Genomic DNA, 21,390 nt, shown 5'->3' with positions numbered 1-21,390 from the left:
TTGACACAATACTTCAACTTTATAATACTGATACAATAAGCAATAAAACAATGCAGCAATGTCCCAGTTCAGCATGAATATGCATGTTTTAGAGCCACGGTTTGTTTTTAGGAATTCAGAATGAGAGCAAATTAGCTCTGAAAGCTAACAGAACACAGTTGATATGTGTTCAAACAATCAGTTCACAATGCAAAGCAGGAGGGAAAATAACACACTATTTTAACAAAATAGTGATAGAAATAATTTGCTGATTGAGAAAACAATACAATTTTGGACGGTTGTTTTTTAATGGTCTGTTAACTAGTTTCTGTTTGAATGTAGTGATGCACTACCAGGAATTATGAAATTACAAGATAGCAAACGGACGGAGCTATCTGTGTATCAAACACAGTACAACTAATGTGTTAAGCTACCATCAACAAATGCAGAGCTTTAGCTTTAGGAGCCTGGTAACACAACCACAACTAAACACATTTATAAGGAGTATGCATATTTGTCTGTGCAACAGTGAAAGGAGATGAAGGGAAACGCTGGCAAAATGGAGCAAGCTAACATTACTGGACCATCAGTGTGTAAAATGCTCTTGGAATAAAGCTTGTTGCAACTTTAAAGCACAACCAGATACACATTTTGTAGCATCAGGCTCAGCAGCCTGTTAGCACCACAAACAAGCAAAACACAATAAATTACATTATATTCAGTTTGTTTTATTCTGAACTAATTTTCATTGAGGAGATAGGGCCCACCCCGATGGATAATTTCCCTTGCCAAGACTGTGAGCTGCTCTGATGAACAGGAGAGCATGTAGAGTTCAGCAGGTCCGATGAACAGAGAACATGTAGCTCCCGGTCCAGCGGCTGGGCCTAGCATCTGCTCAGCCTGGCAAATGTATCAGGTTTGTGGAGCTGTGGTTTCAAATGCTGTCTTTTTCAGGGCAGCGAAAGGCAATCCGCTTCATTCTTACAGTCAACCTGTCGCTTCTTGGTGAACCTTTTGTTCAGGTTCTTTCTGCAGAAGCTCAGACAGCCAGCTTCAGGCAGCTAGTCTCATCTTTTGTCTCACCAAATTCCCAAACAGTGGACTGTACTTTACTTTCTCTTTTGACGTTGCAGACTTTTGCTTGGCCAGCAAGTTTGAGATGCTCACACACATGTCCTCCTCAATGTAGTTTTGTAGTTCTGTGAGGTCATGGGGATTCCAGCTGTGACTCATCCTTTCTGGGAGCTGTCATGAAAATTAGATAATGTTGGGCATTGAGGGACTCATGGTTTTTTCTTTTTTGTATCAGTCTTGTTTTTTTTATATGTGTAAAGTACTTGTTTAACCCCCATGGCTGGGCCAACAGCACAAACCAGCGATTCATCCGATAGTTGTTGGGTAACAAAGCACCTGAAAAACCATCAAATTAAAGTAAAAGCAAAAGCTTTGTGCAGATAGAAACATTCATATAACCCTCCAGTGTTCTAGATGTTATTAAAAACCTCAGTAGAATTATTTGTTTTTACACCTAAAAGCAAAATTATATTTTGGTGTAACTCTTTCTGGCTGCCAATTTATCGACTGGTAACAGTTCGAGGACCTCATGTGTGATTCTGTTTGATTTATTTTAAATAGAAGCAGCTCACAATGTGTCATTTGCTCAGTTAAGGAACCTTGCATATTTAAAGCCAAATCAGCTAAAAGGTTGCTGCAGTCAGTAAATCATCACCTGAGTTTTGTTTGAAACTTTGAAAAATATACTTACTAGAAGTTTAATGTCTTTTTACTTCTTTTTTTTCATACAATTGTGCATTACAGTTTTAATTAAAAAGAGACACTGGAAACTTAATTTGAAAATTTTAACTCTAGGAGTGATTCATCGGTAGCTGAGAGAAAGACTTTTCTTTGTGGGGAGTATAAAACAAATTTAATTTAAAAGACTAACAATTGGATACATTATAATACACACAAATTTCAACATGTTTTTGTTGTGACAAATTTAAGTATATAGTGTTAATTGATTAATCTTGAGTTAGCCTAAGATGCTGGGGACATTTTAACTTGCTTTGTGTCATACAGTAAACTTCTCTGATTTGTGTGGTTAATTTATCCTGAGCATTCAGCAGGTCAGCTTAAAAAAAATAAGTGTTTGAACTGCTCAATGAACCGTTAATGTCAGCACACTTTGGGTGTAAATGCAGATTGTGGCACTACTACGCTGTTTGAATCCTAATATTTTACTTATTCATTCCTGTACTATTCATGAGCTCTGCAGGATGACACTGAATTTAGCACAGTCCTAAATTGTATGGCTGGAGAACATTTTATGGGCATGCTTCACAACCTGCATTATACTATTCATATTGTCAAAGAGCTGTGGTACACATTTTACAATGCAAGAAAGCAAAGCAAGTGTTTAAACAGTGAGGGATAGCAAGGATGTGTCATAGCTGGCATAAGTTTGTCTGATACACACACAGCGAACACTCAAGAGACCAGAACCAGTTTGAACAGAATTTATTGGAAAGTTGAAGTAGATGGTTCTCAGGATGGGAGCTGCTTACTGGGAAGATAAGAGGTTAGAAGGTGGTTCAGGGAGTAGGATCTGTGATGCCAGAAGTAGTTGACAGATTGTGCCTTACCCGTCAGAGGTGGTGCTGGGGGGAGTGATCAGGATCCAAGGGGTAAGGATTGGATCCTTGGATCACGGTGGGATCCAGATGGTGAGGGCAGGTAGTGCTGGAGGTTGGAAGGAACCTTGGAAGAAACTCAGAGAACACTGATGAGTGCACAGGTAAGCACCAGGGGAGAAAAAAAAATCAAACAAAGTCTTAGATAGGACCGGCAAAGAAGTACAACTGGGGTTGACAGTCAGGCAAAGAATGATGGGCAGCCAGGTCCTTCTAAGCCTCAGTGGGTGATCAGATGACGGAGCTCAGGTGTGCAGCAGCCCTCAGCTTGGTTCCACCCTCAGGCACATGCAGCGGATGGAAAAAACACAACACAGGCACATACACACACCCAGATCCTGACAGGGCATCTTTTTTTCCCCCCATTTTTCACAAGAATTCAACGTTCATCATTTTACTAATTAATTGTATCTTATCTAAGCTTTCAAACACATTTGGGTTGATATAATGTATTTCTTTTTCCCATCCACAAACTTGCTTGTTTGACCTTTGAGAGTCCCACTTGAGATATGTGTTCTACACAGCACAGTGGCAGAAGTTCTATCATTGTTCTGTTGGAGTTGTTTTAGGATTATGGTCAGCTAAATTTTCCATTGTCTTTCTATTTGTTTTGTATGTCTCTCTTGTTGCATTTCCAAGCTCAGCTTGCATCATGGATATGATCCTGTTGCACAGAATGCAATTACTAGTAACTATTCTCCCTGGTCTAAGGTGTTGAACATGAGTATATAATGAGTCAGGCAAAAGACATGCACCAATCAGAAATGTGTGAATGAGTCATGATTTCTCTAAATTTTCCTGACAAACCCTCCTTTTAAGATAACTCTTACACCATTTCACTTCCCATCCACACCACAGTAGAACAACTTGAACTAGACCTGGCACCTTTTCACCTGGTCTCCTGAACACGTATGCCCACCTTCCCCTTCTGCATCATGTCAGCCAATCCTCAAGCTTTTCTTGACATAGTCCCAACGTTCAAGGTCCCTACTCTTAGTCCTAAACTCTAGCCTTTCCTCTTCTCTCTCTGCCTACGGACCTATCTTCCCCCTTTTTCTTCTCTTCCTCTTTGCTGACCAACAGTAGCCAAATTTCCACCAGCACAATGCTGACGCTGTCTGTAACACGGCAGCAGCACAACCAGGTCACTTGCTGTGCATGCATAATAACCAGAAAAAGGGTTTCTATTGGAAGAAAGCTAAGTGAGAAAAACAAGCCCAAAGTCGCTGATAATAAGCAGACTTGGCAAAACTGCTTGTCTGACTATGATACGTTTATGCCTGAATGTGGGGCTGTGATGATAAAACCCTGTACCTTTTGAACCAATAGGACAATTCAACTACAATAGCCACCGTTCAACCCTAAGAGGGCAGCACTAAGATGGTTGTAAGACGGACATTGCAGAACTACACAAGTTCAAATAAAAATGCAAAACATTACCAAGTAGCTTTAAGGTAGCATCCTTAGGCCCAGTTTATCTGCAAAATATGTTGAGCTTGTGGTCAGTTACACTTTAAATTATAAAATACAAGAGAAACAAAAAAAGTGGCAAATTTGCTCTGCAGTCCCATACAAAGCCTGACACCTGAGTGAATCTCAGGGAATCCCAAACAACAAAAGAGGGAGCCTGCTCCCACCGAAAAAAGCTCACATAATATGCTTCTAACATGGTTCTCTTTCAACATTCGTTTCGGTATCTCACTATGGGACACGACCCCAGCGCTGTCCCCCAGAAGCTCTATTACACTACGCCAGTCCTGACTGGCCAGCAAAATGACGTCGGCTCCAGGAGGAGGTACTTCCTCCCTCTATAAAAGCTGACGTCATGCAAGCGATCTTCAGTCTAACACCTCTTCTCGCTCCCAGAAGCAACTCTCAGACAGCTAATACGGTACTATTGAGCTAGCTTAACTGTTCACAGAGCGAGCTAACAACTCGGTCGCCGAACGCTTCTCAATAGCTGTGCTTGGTTGTACTGAGTTCTTCTACCGCTGGTCTGTCACCAAACAGCAGCAACTGCAGCTAGTCTCCAAACTAACTGCGCCCCTTTTGCTTTGGTTTTAAACGAAGCTAATAGTCGCGAAGCTTGGACCTGTACTCACCATGGACAGACCCAAACTACCGGCTAGAGCATGCACATGTGGCAACCTCATTGCTGGGGCAGATACCCATTCTGTCTGCGCTTCGTGTCTTGGGCCGCAACATGCCCAAGACGGGTTAGCGTCGCCAGCGAGCTGCGAACACTGTGCACGGCTCTCCGTTAAAACTCGTCGGCGCAGGCTAGCACGCCAAGCTAGCTTGTCAGAGGCGGACCCTGTGCTGGGGGTATCCAACCCCCCCGCACCGGTTCTTGCCGTGACTGATGAGGGAGAGCCCCCGTTAACTCAAGTCAGTTGGGGCGACCAGCTTGATGCTGTCGCACCCCTTCTTGATATGGAGGAAGACGAAGCCGACCCCCCGGCGTTCAGTAATTTTGCTGGTGCAGAATCTGACTCCGAGGTGGAATCCGTTAGTCTCGGGTCGGACGACTACGAGCAGGACGGCGAGGCATTCTCCATCCCGTCGGCTGCAAAGCCAACGGAAGCTGGTGAAGCCCACTGCAGCGGCCCCCCAAACCCGACTGCATCAGATTTGCACGATGTCTGCAGAAGAGCAGCTGCAAAGCTGGGCATTGAATGGCCGGAAACCCCGACCGAGACCACCACGTCTCGGTATGAGGGGAAAAGGCTTCCAAAAGCCAAATCTTCCGCCAGACAACTGCTGCCGGTTTTCCCAGAGTGCCTTGAGGAAGCAACCCGGTCCTGGACTAACCCGCTCACCGCCAAGAACCCCGTTCTGGGAGGGTCGGCGCTGGACTGGACCGGCATGGAAGACAGCGGTTTCCTCCGTCTGCCCCCTGTTGAACCTCAGCTGGCATCCCACCTGCACCCCTCGCAGAAATCGACCATGACAGCGGCAGGACCAACCCTCCCGTTCAAGGCCGATTCGTTTCAGTCAGCTTTAAACGAAAAAAGCTACAAAGCAGTAGCAACATCGGTTAAAGCCCTGAACGCCTCATCACTTCTCCTCGCTTATCAAGCAGAACTACAGGAGCAGATGACGGGTGCACCGACCGCAGATCTGTGGGACGAGTTGTGCGTGGTGACAGACCTCTGCCTGCGTCTCCATAGAAACGCTGTCCAGGCCTCAGGGAGAGCGATGGCTCTGATGGTCACTCAGGAGAGAGCTAGATGGTTGAATCTGTCTAGTCTGTCTCAAAGAGAAAAGAATCACCTCCTCGACACTCCGGTGGACCCGAAGGGTTTATTCGGCCCCACCGTTGCAGCGATGCAAAAACGTTGTGAGGAGAAGAAGAGAGAAGGTGAAGCGCTGCAACTCTGCCTGCCCAGAAGAGCGCAGCCTCCTCCCCCCGCGGCACCTCGTCAGACGTTTGCTCAGGCGGCGGCTCGACCGGTCTACCGCATCCCTAAGCGCCAACCTCAGCCGCAACCACCGGACCACGGCCAGGGAAAGCAGACCGAGCTCAAAGGTGCATGGGGACGAAAGCCCTTCGCGCCACCGGTGACTTCGGGAACCAAACCTCCGGCCACCGCGAGCGCGAAGAAAAAGAGGCGGGCTACCTAGGAAGCTAGCCTCGGGATGGGAGAGCGGGCACTGCCAGACACCTGCTCCCCTCCCACCGGGAAACGTTCTGTCCCAGTTCGAGTTTGTAAAGCCACGTTCAGGGCAATTCAAACGGCCTGCAGAGCCAGCGTTGGAGCTCACAGTTCAGAGCCGAAGCAAGCGGAGAAAACTCACGCACAGCCAGAGCTCAGTGGAGCCAGAGCAGTTGCTAGAAAGCACACACCAGTGCACAAACACATGCCAGTGTTTGAAAACACAAATATCTCCCTGCATGATAAACTCAATAAAATTGTTACCAGGCGCGCAACCAGGTCAAGTGCCGAGGGCGCAGCCAAAACAAAAAAACATAAAAATGTCAGAAATGACATTGGGACAGAACGGGGCCGTGCAGCTGCACATGAGGCCAACAGGGGGAGCTCTTGCCCCACCTTTGGCACACTCGGCAGCTCTCTCTGTGGAAGAGGGAGCAGACCGGGAGCAGCACCAGCTTGCGCAGCCAGCACTGAACAGTGCTCACACGGAAGCACTTCCCAGCCCTCTATCGAGAAAAATCCAGCTGTGGCGAGCGTGCGGGGCATCAGATTGGGTGCTAAAGACCGTATCCAGAGGATACAGGCTCCAGTTTGTAACAGCCCCTCCCCGGTTCAAAGGCATAATACAGTCATATGCGCGGGGAGAACACGCACGCATTCTGCAAGAGGAGATAATATCTCTGCAGAACAAAAACGCAATTCGGCTGGTCCCGCAGGAGCAAAGCAGAGACGGCTTTTACTCCAGATATTTTCTCGTACCGAAAAAAGGCGGGGGGCTGCGACCGATTTTAGATCTGCGAGCGCTGAACGCATATCTGAGGCAGTATACGTTCAGGATGCTGACACACGCAGCTCTATTAAGGTTTGTGCGTCGAGGAGATTGGTTCATCTCCATAGATTTGAAAGACGCATATTTTCACATCCCTATATATCCCCCTCACAGAAAGTACCTCAGATTTGCCTTCCAGGAGAAGACGTACGAATATCTCGTACTTCCCTTTGGCCTGTCACTGAGCCCGCGCGTGTTTGTGAAATGCACCGAGGCAGCAGTCGCACCTCTGAGGGAAAAGGGAATACGTCTGGCCATGTATATAGACGACTGGCTGATCGCAGCTCAGTCTCCAGGGGAACTTATGACGCACGCCGAGATGCTGATATCACATCTGGCGGCTCTGGGTTTCACAATAAACTGGGAGAAGAGTATCCTAACCCCAGTACAAACAATAACCTTCATTGGGATGTCCCTAAATTCAGAGGAATTCAGAGCACGCCTCTCAGCAGAACGATTGAAAGCGTTCCAGACTTGTCTGGCAGCTTTTCGCAGAGGCGCGCTCGTGAAATTCAGACTGTGCCACAGACTGCTGGGTCTGATGGCATCAGCACTATCGGTCATCACACTCGGCCATCTGCACATGCGACCGTTTCAACGGTGGGTGGCATCGCTCAATTTGAGCCCAACACGCCATGCCCACCGGAAGGTGGTCGTTTCTGGGACATGCGCACTCGCTCTGAGTCCGTGGAAACACCCCACATTCCTGAACGCTGGTGTCGCCATGGGAACCATCCTAACACGGAAGGTTGTGACCACGGACGCCTCGTTGACTGGCTGGGGAGCCACACACGAGGGCATGATGGTAAACGGTGTCTGGAGCTCACAAACACGGACAGCTCACATAAACTGTCTGGAGCTCCTAGCTGTTATACTGGCTCTGAGACATTTTCTGCCCTTTATCAGAGGGCACCATGTTTTGGTCAGAACAGACAATACAACGGTGGTTGCATACATCAACAGGCAAGGAGGCCTGCGCTCACATCACTTACACATGCTGGCACACAGACTGATAGTCTGGACCAGCTCACGCCTCCTGTCACTGAGAGCCACTCATGTGCCAGGTGTGATGAACAGGGGTGCAGACCTGCTGTCGAGGGGCAGCCCCCGCTTCAAGGAGTGGAAACTCCACAGCGAGGTCATAACCCAAATATGGCAGCGGTACGGTCAGGCGGAGGTGGACCTCTTTGCATCAGAGGAGAACACTCAGTGTCTGAGGTTTTTCTCCCTGACCGAGGAGGGCGCTCCGCTGGGGCTGGATGCTCTAGCACACGAGTGGCCTCCGGTGCTCTTGTATGCTTTTCCACCGCTGGAACTGATTATTCCTACCCTCGCCAGGGTGCGAGAGAGGAAACATTCGCTCATCCTGGTAGCTCCCCGCTGGCTGGGGAAGCACTGGTTGGCAGAGATTTTCCAGCTACTGCAGGGCGAACCATGGCAGCTCCCCCTCCGCAGAGATCTGCTAACGCAGGCGCGCGGAGAGATATTTCATCCTCACCCAGAACGCCTGGCTCTATGGGCCTGGCCTGTGAGAGGCTAAATTTGGCAGCTGGCGGGCTCCCCCAGAACGTCATTGACACAATTCAGAGCGCAAGAGCAGTTTCAACTCGTAGCGCATATGAGGGAAAATGGCGTGCTTTTGAGAGTTGGTGCGAAAACAACATGCTCAGAGCAATGCAGAGCCCTGTGTCAGTTATTCTGACATTTTTACAAGAGCTGCTGGACAAAGGCTTGGCCTTTTCCACTGTCAAAGTCTATTTGGCAGCTATTTCGGCTTGCCATGTAGGTTTTGGAGACAAAACAGTGGGACAACATCCTCTGGTGTGCCAGTTCATGAAGGGTGCACGACGGCTCCGGCCAGTGTCCAAAAGCCTCACCCCTTCATGGGATTTGCCGACGGTGCTTGATGCTTTGTCACACGCACCTTTCGAACCTTTGGAGCAGGCTGAGCTTAAAGTGCTTTCTTTTAAGACAGCTTTGTTAGTCGCATTGGTTTCTGCCAAACGTGTTAGCGACATTCAAGCTTTTTCAGTAAACCCTTCCTGCATGCGGTTTTCTGAACGAAATCTTAAGGTTTCACTGAAACCCAATCCGGCTTATATGCCAAAGGTCTTTAACCCGACTCTACCATGTCGTCCTTTGGAGCTGATGGCTTTCTGCCCTCCACCATTCTCCTCTCAGGAGCATGAACGGCTGCATACGCTCTGCCCTGTGCGAGCTCTTCAGATCTATGTGGAGAAAACAGCTAGTTTTCGCAAATCTGAACAGCTGTTTGTGTCATGGGCTTTACCACATAAAGGGAAGCCCCTAACTAAGCAGCGCCTTTCCCATTGGATAGTCGGAGCTATAACTATGGCCTATCAGAGTAAAGGCCTGACACCACCTGCAGGTCTGCGAGCCCATTCTACTCGTGGCATGGCCTCATCCTGGGCACTGTTTCAGGGTATACCTTTGGAGGACGTATGTGATGCTGCCAGCTGGGCAACCCCTCACACCTTCACTAGGTTCTATAGACTGGATGTCACAGCACCAAATCTGGCTCACGCGGTTTTGGGTGTGGGATCCACATTTAAATGACTGCAGCATGCATCTTTTGGTCTTCGAGTAAGCTTATCTGGCAATACGGGAGTCGCCATATCCCATAGTGAGATACCGAAACGAATGTTGAAAGAGAACTTTAGGTTAAGGATTTAACCCCGGTTCTCTGAAACATGAGTGAGGTATCTCACCAGATCACCCTCCTTGCCTGAAGCGAGGAAGAGGTGTGCTTATGAGACTGAAGATCGCTTGCATGACGTCAGCTTTTATAGAGGGAGGAAGTACCTCCTCCTGGAGCCGACGTCACTTTTGCTGGCCAGTCAGGACTGGCGTAGTGTAATAGAGCTTCTGGGGGACAGCGCTGGGGTCGTGTCCCATAGTGAGATACCTCACTCATGTTTCAGAGAACCGGGGTTAAATCCTTAACCTAAAGTTTTGTTTTGGGGAATTTTAAGCACACCTGTCACCCTCCATCAATGCTTCCCTGGCCAAAGAACCAGATTGTCAAAATCAAAAGAGTATTTTTTTAAATAAATAAATATCAATGTGCTTTATAGAACATTCAGGTATTTAGTTTATTTTAAACATTATTTTAATATTTTTACTGTTTGTTTAGATATGTTAACTCCTACATAATAGGATCAATTAGACTTATAAGATCTCCTTTAGTAGCTCCAGTGATGGTTTAATTAAGTAACAAAACTGGTCACTCATTTGGGTCAATAATACCATCCAGAAAATGTAAAAACTACTTGATAAGCCTTATGGGGGGAGGAAAAACTGTCTTTAGAAAAAGAGGATCCTGAGTGCTCAGCAAGGAGCTTTTGTGTCTGGGGGCTGTCAGCTGGGTGATCTCTAAATGATGCAGGGGAGTCCTGGGTCAGGTCCAGAGATAATGGCCCCTGTCACCATTATCATTATTCTGAAAATGATAGCAGATGTGAATGATGTGCACTCTATTTGCTGAGACTGCAATTTGAATTTCTATTTCCTCAACCTTGATTGCATTATATTCCGATTATTTTTTTCTCATGTCATTTGATTCCCCACCCTCTCTCCACTTTGAAAATAGATGATCTATCTTTTATAAGGGATATCATGGACTGCTCCTTGTTTACACATGTAGACTTGAGCCTGGGAAAGACACGTTTTCTTTCGTTTTTAATTTTTGTTCTTTGATCGTTTAAGCTGACAGAGTGCATTTCCAAAGACGTGCACTTCAATCAATTCCTTTTGTCGAGGGTCTCTTTGCTCTCAAACGCAACATGAAAACAGCGATGTTTTCCTGTCTTTATCCATCTCCCTTCTTCCCTCTCTGCTCTTCTTACTCTCTCTGCCTGAAGTTGAATCAAATGGAAATGACAGCATCACTTACAGATGGAGAAGTTCTGCGTAAAATGACAGGTGAAGGTTATGCGACAGATGTGGAAAAAGGGACTCCGCTTTTATCAGCAGGACAGTTTGAGTGATTTCCTTTATCTTAACTTTGACTTTCAGTGCTTGAGCCAAATGCTTTTACTTTTAAATTCTTTTTATATAAGCGTAGATGGTGAACAAACAAGTTGGTATTAACATAAATCATTTGCATTTGTGTCACAGAGCTGCTGCCAAATATCCCCAGCTGACGAATTTTAATGCTTTCTCCCTCCAAAGGCAACATGTGAGTCATCCGAGGTTCAGATGGTATTCTTTTTTAATGTTGCCGTGAATAGTCTTTTGTTTGACTTTTCCTCCTCTTTGCTCTTTATTTCTGCAAATAGCCAGCAATATCGAGAGGATCAAAATGAGAAAAAGTAAATTAGTGTCCCATGCATTGTAAAAAAAAAAAAAGTGCTCACATATTTGGTCACAAATGAGAGTAAAATGATTAAAGTTGTTAAATATGTTGGCTAGCTCATAATTTAGGTATTATATTGTCAAAAATGTGATCCGTATTGCATATCAGCCACAGTTCCTCTCTGAGACAAAAAAAGTTGTATCTTGAGTTGAGTTTACACTGTCACTGTGTACTTCCATTTCCACTAACTCATTTGGACTTGATGAAATATAGTAGACTAAACAAAGTTAATGTACTTTTCAAAATAAAGTAATCAACGTTTTCCCCTGTTAGATGAATGTTTGTTCATTTTGGTTTGCTGCTTCCCCTTACAATCCATTCTCATGGCAAAGCTATTAATACGATACCACTTCCAGTTTCACACAAAATCACATGTGTCCAAGTTCTTTGTACTTCAGAGAGGCAGCTTTCATTATACTGTATTTACTGATGCAATGGGTTTCAAAACCTGGTTTTAACGGTGTGCACACCCTAAAAAGCAAACGTTGTTGAAACAAATTTTGGTTTGATTAATTTTTTTGACATTGGCTTTTTTGCGTTTTGTAGCTAAAGCCATAGCTTACAAAGAGGTTACAATGAACTGAAGAATCTCCACCATTTGTGGAGCACCAAATGAATTACAAGCGACCGCTCCATTAAGGGCATAATAACTACTACAGAAGCTGTGGAGTGTCATAAATGTGTCAAAGCCAACATGCCCTCCATGTACAGTATTAGCTACTGCTAATTCATTGTGTGAAATGGTTTTTGGCACTGTTGCCAAGTCCGCTTGTTTTTTTCTAAAGTCACTTGTAAATTCCTCGAGCCAGGCTTGTTTCAGAACATAACGTTGTTTATGTGGGCTCTAAAAAAGCAACTATAAAACACGGGTAAAGCGACCAGGTCTCCCTGCGCACTACAGAGTGTGAGTGGGCCGGTCGATATACCTCTGGAAGAGAAAAACACATACACTGCTTCTGGAGACACAACATCTGCAAGAATTCCTCTGCAAAATGTACGTGAATTTAAACAAAGTTTGCATGATAGATCAGTCAAAACAGGATCAATGGAATAAATGACTCAATTAATTACATAATGGTGGAGTTAGACATTAATTATAGCTATGTTCTACTTTGACCTTATTGGGTAAGGAAAGCTTCATGGAGTCACACAGTAAACACTGCCACTGCATGAGGAATGCACTTGCCTTTTGTTTCTAATTGTACCCTAGTGACCTCTCTTAGGGTGATATCTGATTAGCATTAAAGACAATAAGTGCTGTCAGGCTTTTCTCGGCTAGAACTTCATACAGGACAAGAGTAAAATTGTCAGCACTCATTAGCTTTTAATCAGGGGTAATGATGTGACTACACAGAAGCAGCACTTTTTAAAGCCATCCCTAATCTGCTAAATCCTTTAATTGCATCATCACATATCTCACAGTGTGACATGTAACAATGTTAAACAAGCTTTAAAAAACATCGCTGGGTTATGTTGGGGTCAGTGTGATCCCAGTGTCTCAGATTTACCAAGACAACATTGCTGGGTTGTAGGCACTGTGGATACTGGTGTACATGTGGATCTCTATAAGATTTAACATAATAATAAAAAAATATTAATGAAGACAAAATTCAAACTTTACAGCTATGGTGTTACCTATACAATTTTAGGGAGGATTTTGCACATTCTTGTGATTGTGCAGAATGGATTGAAGCACCGAGGCAAATTACCTTGATTCTTAGGACACTATGCAAAAATGACCAACAGGTTTTAAATATGTACTCATCTGTGTAAATGTCAGAGGTGATGTTTTTTTTATTTGTTTTTTATATTCTAGCCTTTATTTACCATGATATAAAGATAAATAAGAACAAGAATCTCTTTCCCAACAGTGCCTTTGCATAAACAACTTAAATAACATTACATAAAAAAACAAGTTTCAACAAATAGAATATACATAAAACAATCATTTGGTTGGAATATATTTAGCCAAAAAATATTTTTTTAGCCTCCCAAGTATTGAGGAGCTCTTTGACAATGCTTAGAGTAAAGCAACGTCATGCTTTTTTGTCAGGTCTGTTCTGTTGTTTTTGTTGAATGAAAAATGTCCTTTCAGCAACAATTCTACCAAGTGTCTGACTGCAAATGTGGGGATTTGCCTCTGCTCTGTTATTCATTGATTTTTACATCTCCTAAACTTGTTTTACATTTGTGATGTGGAAATTTAAACCTACAGTTGCACCAAAAATCATTTACCCCTCTCCGCAAATTAGGTTTACTTGCATATACAAACCACAAGCTGTTTACAATATACAAATGCAACAGGAAAAATTTAAAGGACTTCTCACTGTTTTTTTTTTTTTTTTTTTTTTTTTTACTATGAAACAAACATAATATCTCAAATTTTAAGTTTGGACAAAGCTAGGTATGATTTCACCACAATGCTTAATTGTAGTTTGATGGTGAATATCTTTTTCCTTACCATATATAAAGACATGAGTGGTGGGAGAACTAAATCTACTTTTGTAAAGATGTATGTGGAGCTGTATTTTTTTGTTTTATTACCATCCATAAAAAATATCCTGTTTTTCTTGCTTGTGTGCTTGTTGGTTTTGTTGAAAATATGCCAAAAACACGGTGCTACTGAGTGTTCTGGGAACTTTAAAAAAAAATAGTGTGAATATACACCAACCGTTTTGTGTCTGTCACATCACCTGATACCAAAGCAGCACTCCTCCACCTCAAGTGTAGATTCTGGTTTTATTTCAGAGATGCGCCACAAATCCACCCTAAGCAGACGTGCGTGGTGCGAGCATCTTTGCAGGCATAAAGGCTCCTTGCTGTTACCCTCAAAACAAACAACACATAGGAAGGGACAAAGCCCCAAGATGACACCAAAACACATTGTCCAGAAAAAGCAGCGCTGTTGATCAGTGTTTTTAACTGCCTGGTCTAATAGTTGTGCTGTCCAATAAATTTGTTTATAATTGCTTCAGTACGTCTCACAATAAACGATAATAGTAATAATTTCAGCCCATTCCTGTTAGATTTGTAGTATAAAAGGAGAGAGTTTAGGGGGCTGCTCTAAATACTACCACTGCACTGCATGACTCAAATAAGCTGTTTCTTTATATTAGCATCTGTTGATAAAATGTGATAATCAAAATAATTAAAGGTTCCACATAAAATGAAATTCTCTACCCAACAGCACACTTATTTCATCATGCATAGTAACAAAAATTACTATAAAGGGTGAAATACCAAGCTGTGTTGCCAAGAGAGGGCTGCTCAGTCAGCGGAACTTTCCCGATTTTGATGACCCTACACTCCCTCATGTGTCGAGAGAATGGTCACATCCCATTAAATCACCCGAGGTATGCCTAGAAAAAAATTCTTACCAGCTCTAGTTCTCTGGTCCTCCAGGACTGATGTCCTGCAACATTTATTTGTTACTCTGCTTTAAAACACCTGAGACACATAATCAGCTCATTAGCAGGAGAACTTGACTGCATACTGAGGAGCTAATTCAGCCATCTGATTCAGGTGTGTTTTCTACTTGGGAGACGTCTAAAAGTTCCATTGCACCAGACCTTGTGGACCGGAATTAGGGACCGCTGCTCTAGTCCTTTTGATCGCTATCTTTTTTGCAGATAGCTCCCATGTTTGCAGCTTAGCTGTATTCCTCCTGCTCTGCTGCCTCCTGTTGGCGACTGTAGGCAGGGGTTTGGTTACTTCAGTTCCTTGTCATGTATTTGTTCATTCATTTTCAAAAGCAATGTCCTGTTTAAATATTGTAATAATCTTATTATTAGGGCAAAAAGTACAACACACATTGAAAGAGCTCCATGCTGTAAATTTGCTCTTTTCTGCTGGTACACCTGAATTTCCCCACTGTGGGGCCTTTCTACTCAACAGACACACAGCCAATTTTAAAAATGTTCTTTCCAAATCTCCAATTACTATTGCACTTCCTACATTACTCAACAACCTTCATGATGAGCATCTTTAGTACCTTTTTGCTGAAATGACCTGCTGCAAACATGCTTCATGAGGCTTGGGATCATTGTGCTGTTTAAAGGCCCGTCATAGTCCAAGCTTTAGCTTCCTTGCAGATGGTAAGACATTTTCTTGCATGATTTTCTGATGCCTGATTGAATCCATTTTTTTCCCTCCACACATTGCCACCATGCTTCATTGAGAGCATTGTGTGCTTTTCAACATATGTCGTTCCTCTTGCGTCAGACATATCGCTGATCATTTGGACCAAAAGGTTCCAGGTTTGATGTATTACTCCACAAAAAAGAAACGTACCAACAGGTTTTGGAGGAATTTTTAACCAACATGCTGCTCTGGTGGTAGCCATTGATTGCTTAGACAATCAACCCCAAATGCTCTAGCTGCTGCGCATTTATCTTTGCTTCCAACTGTACCTCGAGGGACATTTAGGACCTTTGCTCACTTTTTGCTTACTTTTTCTCTATTTTGTACAATGTAGCGGCCTTCCCTCTGAATTTTACTTCTGGTGATATCTTTCTATTTTCTACTTGCAATGAATTCATGTTTATTTCTCTATCTGAAACCCACCAAATGCAACCAATAAAGCCCTTTATTGGTTGCATCACGTATGCCTGAGGTCAGTGTGTGCTTTTAGAAAGAATACCGTACACGAGGTTGAATAATTCTGAGACTGCAGACTGAAAATAAAATGTATTATTGAATTTGATCAAAATCTTTGTAATATTTGTTTTAATTACCCAAAGCTATTCTTGTGCCATTTGTTTATTGCAAGCAAACTATTTAAGATTTTGCAAAAAAAAAAAACAAATAATAATAATTAGACCTAACATTGCAGGATCCTGGTAGTAATAGATATTTTGACACTAGAACCAGGTTGGAGAAACTGAGGAATCAAATCAGGTCTGCATCTACCAACACAGATGTCATCTACTGAATACACAATTATTTAAACCTGGAGAGACTCAACCAGACAGAATAAGCAATTAGAGAGGTTTGTTGACATAAATCGGAAAAGGTCTTTGGCGCTCGGACCCCGGCAGAAGATGTGAAAGCTGTGAATGTCTATGAGCTTGGTTGTTCAATTGAGGATTAGGGTTAGTCAAGTCTTCCCCTCGGTGTCTGTAAACTGCTGGTGGAGGCCAGAGGAGAGGAGGAGCCAGGTGGAGCGCGAAGGAGGAGATGGGGTAGAGGAGGGTCGAAGTTCAGCTCAAGAGCAGGAGAATCCGTGGATGGAGAGCCTTAGGAAAGGCTTGTGGGATGATAGGACGAGGACACAGGGGGCACGGACACATGATGAGACAATCACTGGATGCAGGTGTGGTCGGGGTGAGTCTTCCAGTTTGAATTCATGTCTAAACATCATATTATTTACAGTAATAAGTATTTTCTTTTTTTATCTGTCTGAAGTTACACAAAACCTTTGTTGAACTTTTTCCATGAAGATACTCATGACTCGTGTCTAATATTCATTTGGCTCTGTTCTGCTAGAAATGGACTGACTCCTGACTTCAGGTGTAGAGTGTGTTTGACTTTTAGTAGGTTATTGGTTATAAGGTGTTAGAGGACAGACAGTGTTTTTTTTTTTCTATGGTCAACAACATCAGAGACATAAAGAGCTTAGCATGGACAGAACAGTAGGGCAGAAAAAGGCCTGTGGCTCTGCGATGGAAACAGTCAGGAAGTAACAGCCTGCCCAGCAGGATGCTTTTGCCTGATGAGCACAGTGTGTGTGCCTTTGTCTGTGTGTGTGTGTGTTCCAGCTGACCAACACAACCCTTGCAAATTTCCATAACACCAATTAGGACTGCCCACTGGCGCGCCACATATAAAGATACCCACAGATTTGGGGTTTTTGCAGATTTTGTCGTTTCATGTAACACAACACAAAAGAGCTTCCAACTGCTGCATAAATTACTGCTGCTTTTTACACAAAATCTGGGCTTGAAAGCACAATGGGAGGAGGAATTTGAGTGGAACACAAATAAAAGTATTATAATTAAAATTAAACTTACACATGTGAACGAGATGCAATGTTGCCCAATTGCACAGTAACAATACATGTCACTCGGGTGTCACTTTTTTAAATAGCTGTCAGTGCTGAAGCCTTTTTATGATATGAATATGTTTTATGGATATTTCCCTTTGTAAAAGTTTGTGGTTCCCACTCTGAAATAACTAAAATAGATAAAGCTTTTGAGATTTATACTCATTTTCCTTTCCAGCAAGCATGGATTCAGATTAGCATCAATGTTCAGAAGGTGTATCCTGCGGTAATCAGACTTGCTTCAGTTCTTCAAGGATCTTGATTATCTTGATTCAAAAATCATGAATCGTAGTGCATTACTATTTATCACAATTAGATGAGCCTATGGGCAATCCAATGGAATGTGAAAATTTGGTCTGGAGCTAGACTCTCAGATTAAAAGTGCCTCCTGAAAATAACCTTTAGGCAGGTACTAAACACACCTTTCATTAAGTTCACATTTGTGTATTAAAAATGCTTCCTTATTGGTCTGACATAACATTCTCATAATCTTAAATGCCATGATTTCATTAGCTGTGAGTGGAAAATGTCATCATTAGCAATGCAGGGTTGAAAACATCAGTCTTTGTGTAATTAAACTAGTTAATGTGTTTCACTTAGTCAATTGAGTTACTGAAGTATATTAAACTTTCAATGATATTCTAATTTATTGAATGGATCTGTATAATAAGACTGTACATGGTCAGTGTGCATGTTGAGGAGCAATGACAAGTTCTCCTGACCGATTATCAAAGAGGAATAAGGAATTTAGACTCTTAAGCAGGACGTGTTAATGAATTTATGTCATACACCCCAGCAGCAGTGAATAAAAACACATTCAGTCTTCAGGAAAGGGCAGCGATGAATCTTTTCTGATCCCTGTTCTCTCCCCACTGTTAAGTTCTGAGTGACTGCTGACATGTCTATTAAATCCTATACCTAATATGACATTGTTTTCTGATTTTGTTGTATTTTTTATTTTATTTTTTAAAAACGTTCAGTTTTTATTTTTTGTTTAAGTTTTTACCCATCCCTTAATCACCCTTGCTTGCAGCTTATGTTTAGCAGCTAATTGACTTCCACTAAAATAAACAAAAATGTTCTTGTGACAGAAGAAGACAGGGTTTATATTGGTCAATCTGTAATTGTGTGGGGTAACAGTCTCAGAAATAATGGTTGTATCAAGGACAGGAGTACTTAATTATTGCTTTTAGTGAAAAAGAAAACCATAACAAGATATGTATTATCTAGAGTGAAGCCAATAGTGATTGTGCAGAGCAAAGTGTCTGTTAAGTCACTTAAAAGCCAATAATGCACCGAAAACTGTGAAGCTCTTTGCCAAACAGAGTTCACATTAACTATTAAAAGGATCCGTTTTACTTTCAAAGATTTTTTAAGTTAAAAATGCAAAGTTAGATCAATCAAACTTCAAAGGCCTTTTAAATAAAATATATTTAATAATGCATGCAATCTTTGCACATTTAAATTTAAACTTTGAATTGCTTCAAATAAGTACGTTCACACGTGAAGCAAAAACTGTTTACAAACTAGTTGGAAATAATTGCTTCATCTTGTGTGACATAATTACATTCTCACTGTATGACCCATTTACACAGCATGGGAAACTATGGTATTTAAGTTCAGTACTTTCCAGGTCTGAACGAGTATTTAAGAATGTTTGTACTTTAAAATATTTGTTCCCAATCAACTGGCTAAATGTAATGTCATACTTTCTGTTTTCACATCACTTAAAGCCCTTAATAGTCATTTTCAATCTGCAGGGAGGGTCAGAGAAGTATTTCCTCCATTTCTGAAACAGATAAAACTCAATCATAGGCTGAGGCCATTTCTGCTGGTAGTACAAGTTTTAAATGTGGTATCAGAGCAGTTTAATTAGGGGCATATCTCTAAATATATCTCATGTCATGGCTGTATGGCTTTGTGTGGATTGTTTCTAAATGCTTTGTAACAGATATTCTTCTATTAGAGCACATATAAGATCACATACTAAAATTCACTTTATTTTTCCATCCATATTTTAGATACCCAGAACTAGCTGAATTTTTTAAAATCAAGGTCTTTTTTTTCGCAATACTGCAGCCCATACATAATTTTTGTTGATCTTCTGATGTGAGTTCTATCTAACAATCTAAAAGTTTGCAGTTGCTTCCTGCTGTGCAAACCTTGCTCAGATCATAAGATTATAAGGATTTATGATAATCATAAGGAACATGCAGCAACTTTAAAAATGTTCACAAGATAAGAACAACACAACATAATCTGCATTATTTAGGGATACACAAGGTACGTATTTTTACTTATTTATTTATAGTTTTACTTTGCTTAAATTCTAATTCAAACAAGGCTTCCAAAATCCATCTCAAATCGTTCACCTTTGTTCTCTAACATGGAGTTGAACAAAAAACTTCATAAATGTCTTCAGCTTTTAAAGGTCACACATAGCGTAACAAATTTCAAATGATGTGACACTGAAGATTTATTGTACATTAATAATAATAAAAAACCTGCTGGCTTTAAAGGTGACCCTAGAGTTTGCAGCTTTTATACTCTCTTTAGGAGTCAAACTCACAACTTTAATAAAAGCCACTAATTGCTTTTCAGAAACTTGCTGAGCATTTCATTGCGTTGCCAACTTTAAGTCGTTAACTCTCATTTTATGTTTGCTAAAAAAAATTGTCAGCTAGTTTGTATCCAGGTAAAAAAAAATCCCAGGTGTTTAAATCCCAGATATTGCATAAAAAAGAGGCTATAGACAGTCATGCTTGGAAACTTAAGGAGCGGCACCCATTACTCTTATTCAGCTTACACTGTTTAAAGCTACAACTGGCCAGCTAAATGTTCGTTGGTAAAGTGTTTAAAATAAAAGCAGTTAGATGAAGTTATTCCTTTCATCATATCATACCATGAAACTAGAGTTTTATTCAACAACATCATACCAAAAGAATCTTACACTAGCCTATGCTTAGTTTCACATACTATATGATTGTCAGGATGCAGCTTGTTGGCTGCATGCTGAGCCTCTCTCCCTCTCTCTCTTTCCTGCGCAGCCTGATTGGTTCCACCTGTCAGGCTGCAATCAACCTCCAACTGCTCCCACCTGGTTCCACCCTTATTTATACTCACCTCAGTCTGTTCTTGCTCGCCGGTCCGTAGTGTTCACTCCTGCTCAGTCTCTGCCAGTATCCTGTGTCAGCTCAGTTTTTGTTGCAGTCAGCCTGAAGACGTTGCTTCAACTTGGTTTTTGTTCAAGTCGATTCCCTAAAACTCTGCTCAGCTCTGCTCCATTGGAAGTTCTCAATTCCTGTCCTCGTCTCCTGTACTGCTCCACATTCTCAAGTTCCACAGCTGCTCCACGTTCTCAAGTTCTGCAGCTGTTTCCACGGTCTGAAGTTCTGCAGCTGCTTGACGGTCAAGTCCGCAACTGCTCCACATTCTCAAGTTCTGCTCCACGGTCAAGTTCCGCAGCTGTTCAACGTTCTCAAGTTCTGCAGCTGTTTCCACGGTCTCAAGTTCTGCGCTCCAGAGTCTCCCGGTCAGTCACCCATTACTCCTCCTGTCAGCCAGCTTCTGCACCCTACATCTCTGTCAGTTAAAAGACTCAGGTTCTTCTCGTCATCCATCATTTACTCTGTTCAATAAACTCACTTCTAAGAACTAGCTCTGTGTGTGCGTGCTGTGTCCGGGTTCATCCTAAGACAAATCATGACAATGATTTGATAGGAAGCAAATGTCCATGAATAAAGGATTATCAAATTTGGGTTGAATGTGGTGATCAATTAAGAACAATCTCCATCCTTGAGTACAGTGCAAAATATTTCTGT

General features: G+C 42.5%; 1 protein-coding gene across 1 annotated transcript; it reads left to right on the top strand.

Annotated features, from left to right (window-relative positions):
• The first annotated feature begins 4,343 nt into the window (after window positions 1-4,343).
• On the top strand, window positions 4,344-6,284 carry LOC118559134. Its single transcript, XM_036129852.1, has 2 exons — window positions 4,344-6,145; window positions 6,186-6,284. Exons 1-2 carry the CDS (start codon window positions 4,773-4,775, stop codon window positions 6,232-6,234), a joined length of 1,422 nt encoding a protein of 473 aa, XP_035985745.1. The 5' UTR covers window positions 4,344-4,772; the 3' UTR covers window positions 6,235-6,284.
• Window positions 6,285-21,390: the final 15,106 nt, after the last annotated feature.

The sequence above is a fragment of the Fundulus heteroclitus genome, unplaced genomic scaffold (genome assembly GCF_011125445.2).
Source record: "Fundulus heteroclitus isolate FHET01 unplaced genomic scaffold, MU-UCD_Fhet_4.1 scaffold_237, whole genome shotgun sequence".
Taxonomy (NCBI): Eukaryota; Metazoa; Chordata; class Actinopteri; order Cyprinodontiformes; family Fundulidae; genus Fundulus; species Fundulus heteroclitus.
This window is presented reverse-complemented; position numbering and strand designations above follow the sequence as displayed.

Coding starts and splice junctions, on each gene's coding strand:
- LOC118559134 (XM_036129852.1), top strand. CDS start 4,773: ATGGACAGACCCAAACTACCGGCTAGAGCATGCACATGTGGCAACCTC. Junction 6,146..6,185: donor TACCGCATCCCTAAGCGCCA/ACCTCAGCCGCA, acceptor CAGGGAAAGCAG/ACCGAGCTCAAAGGTGCATG.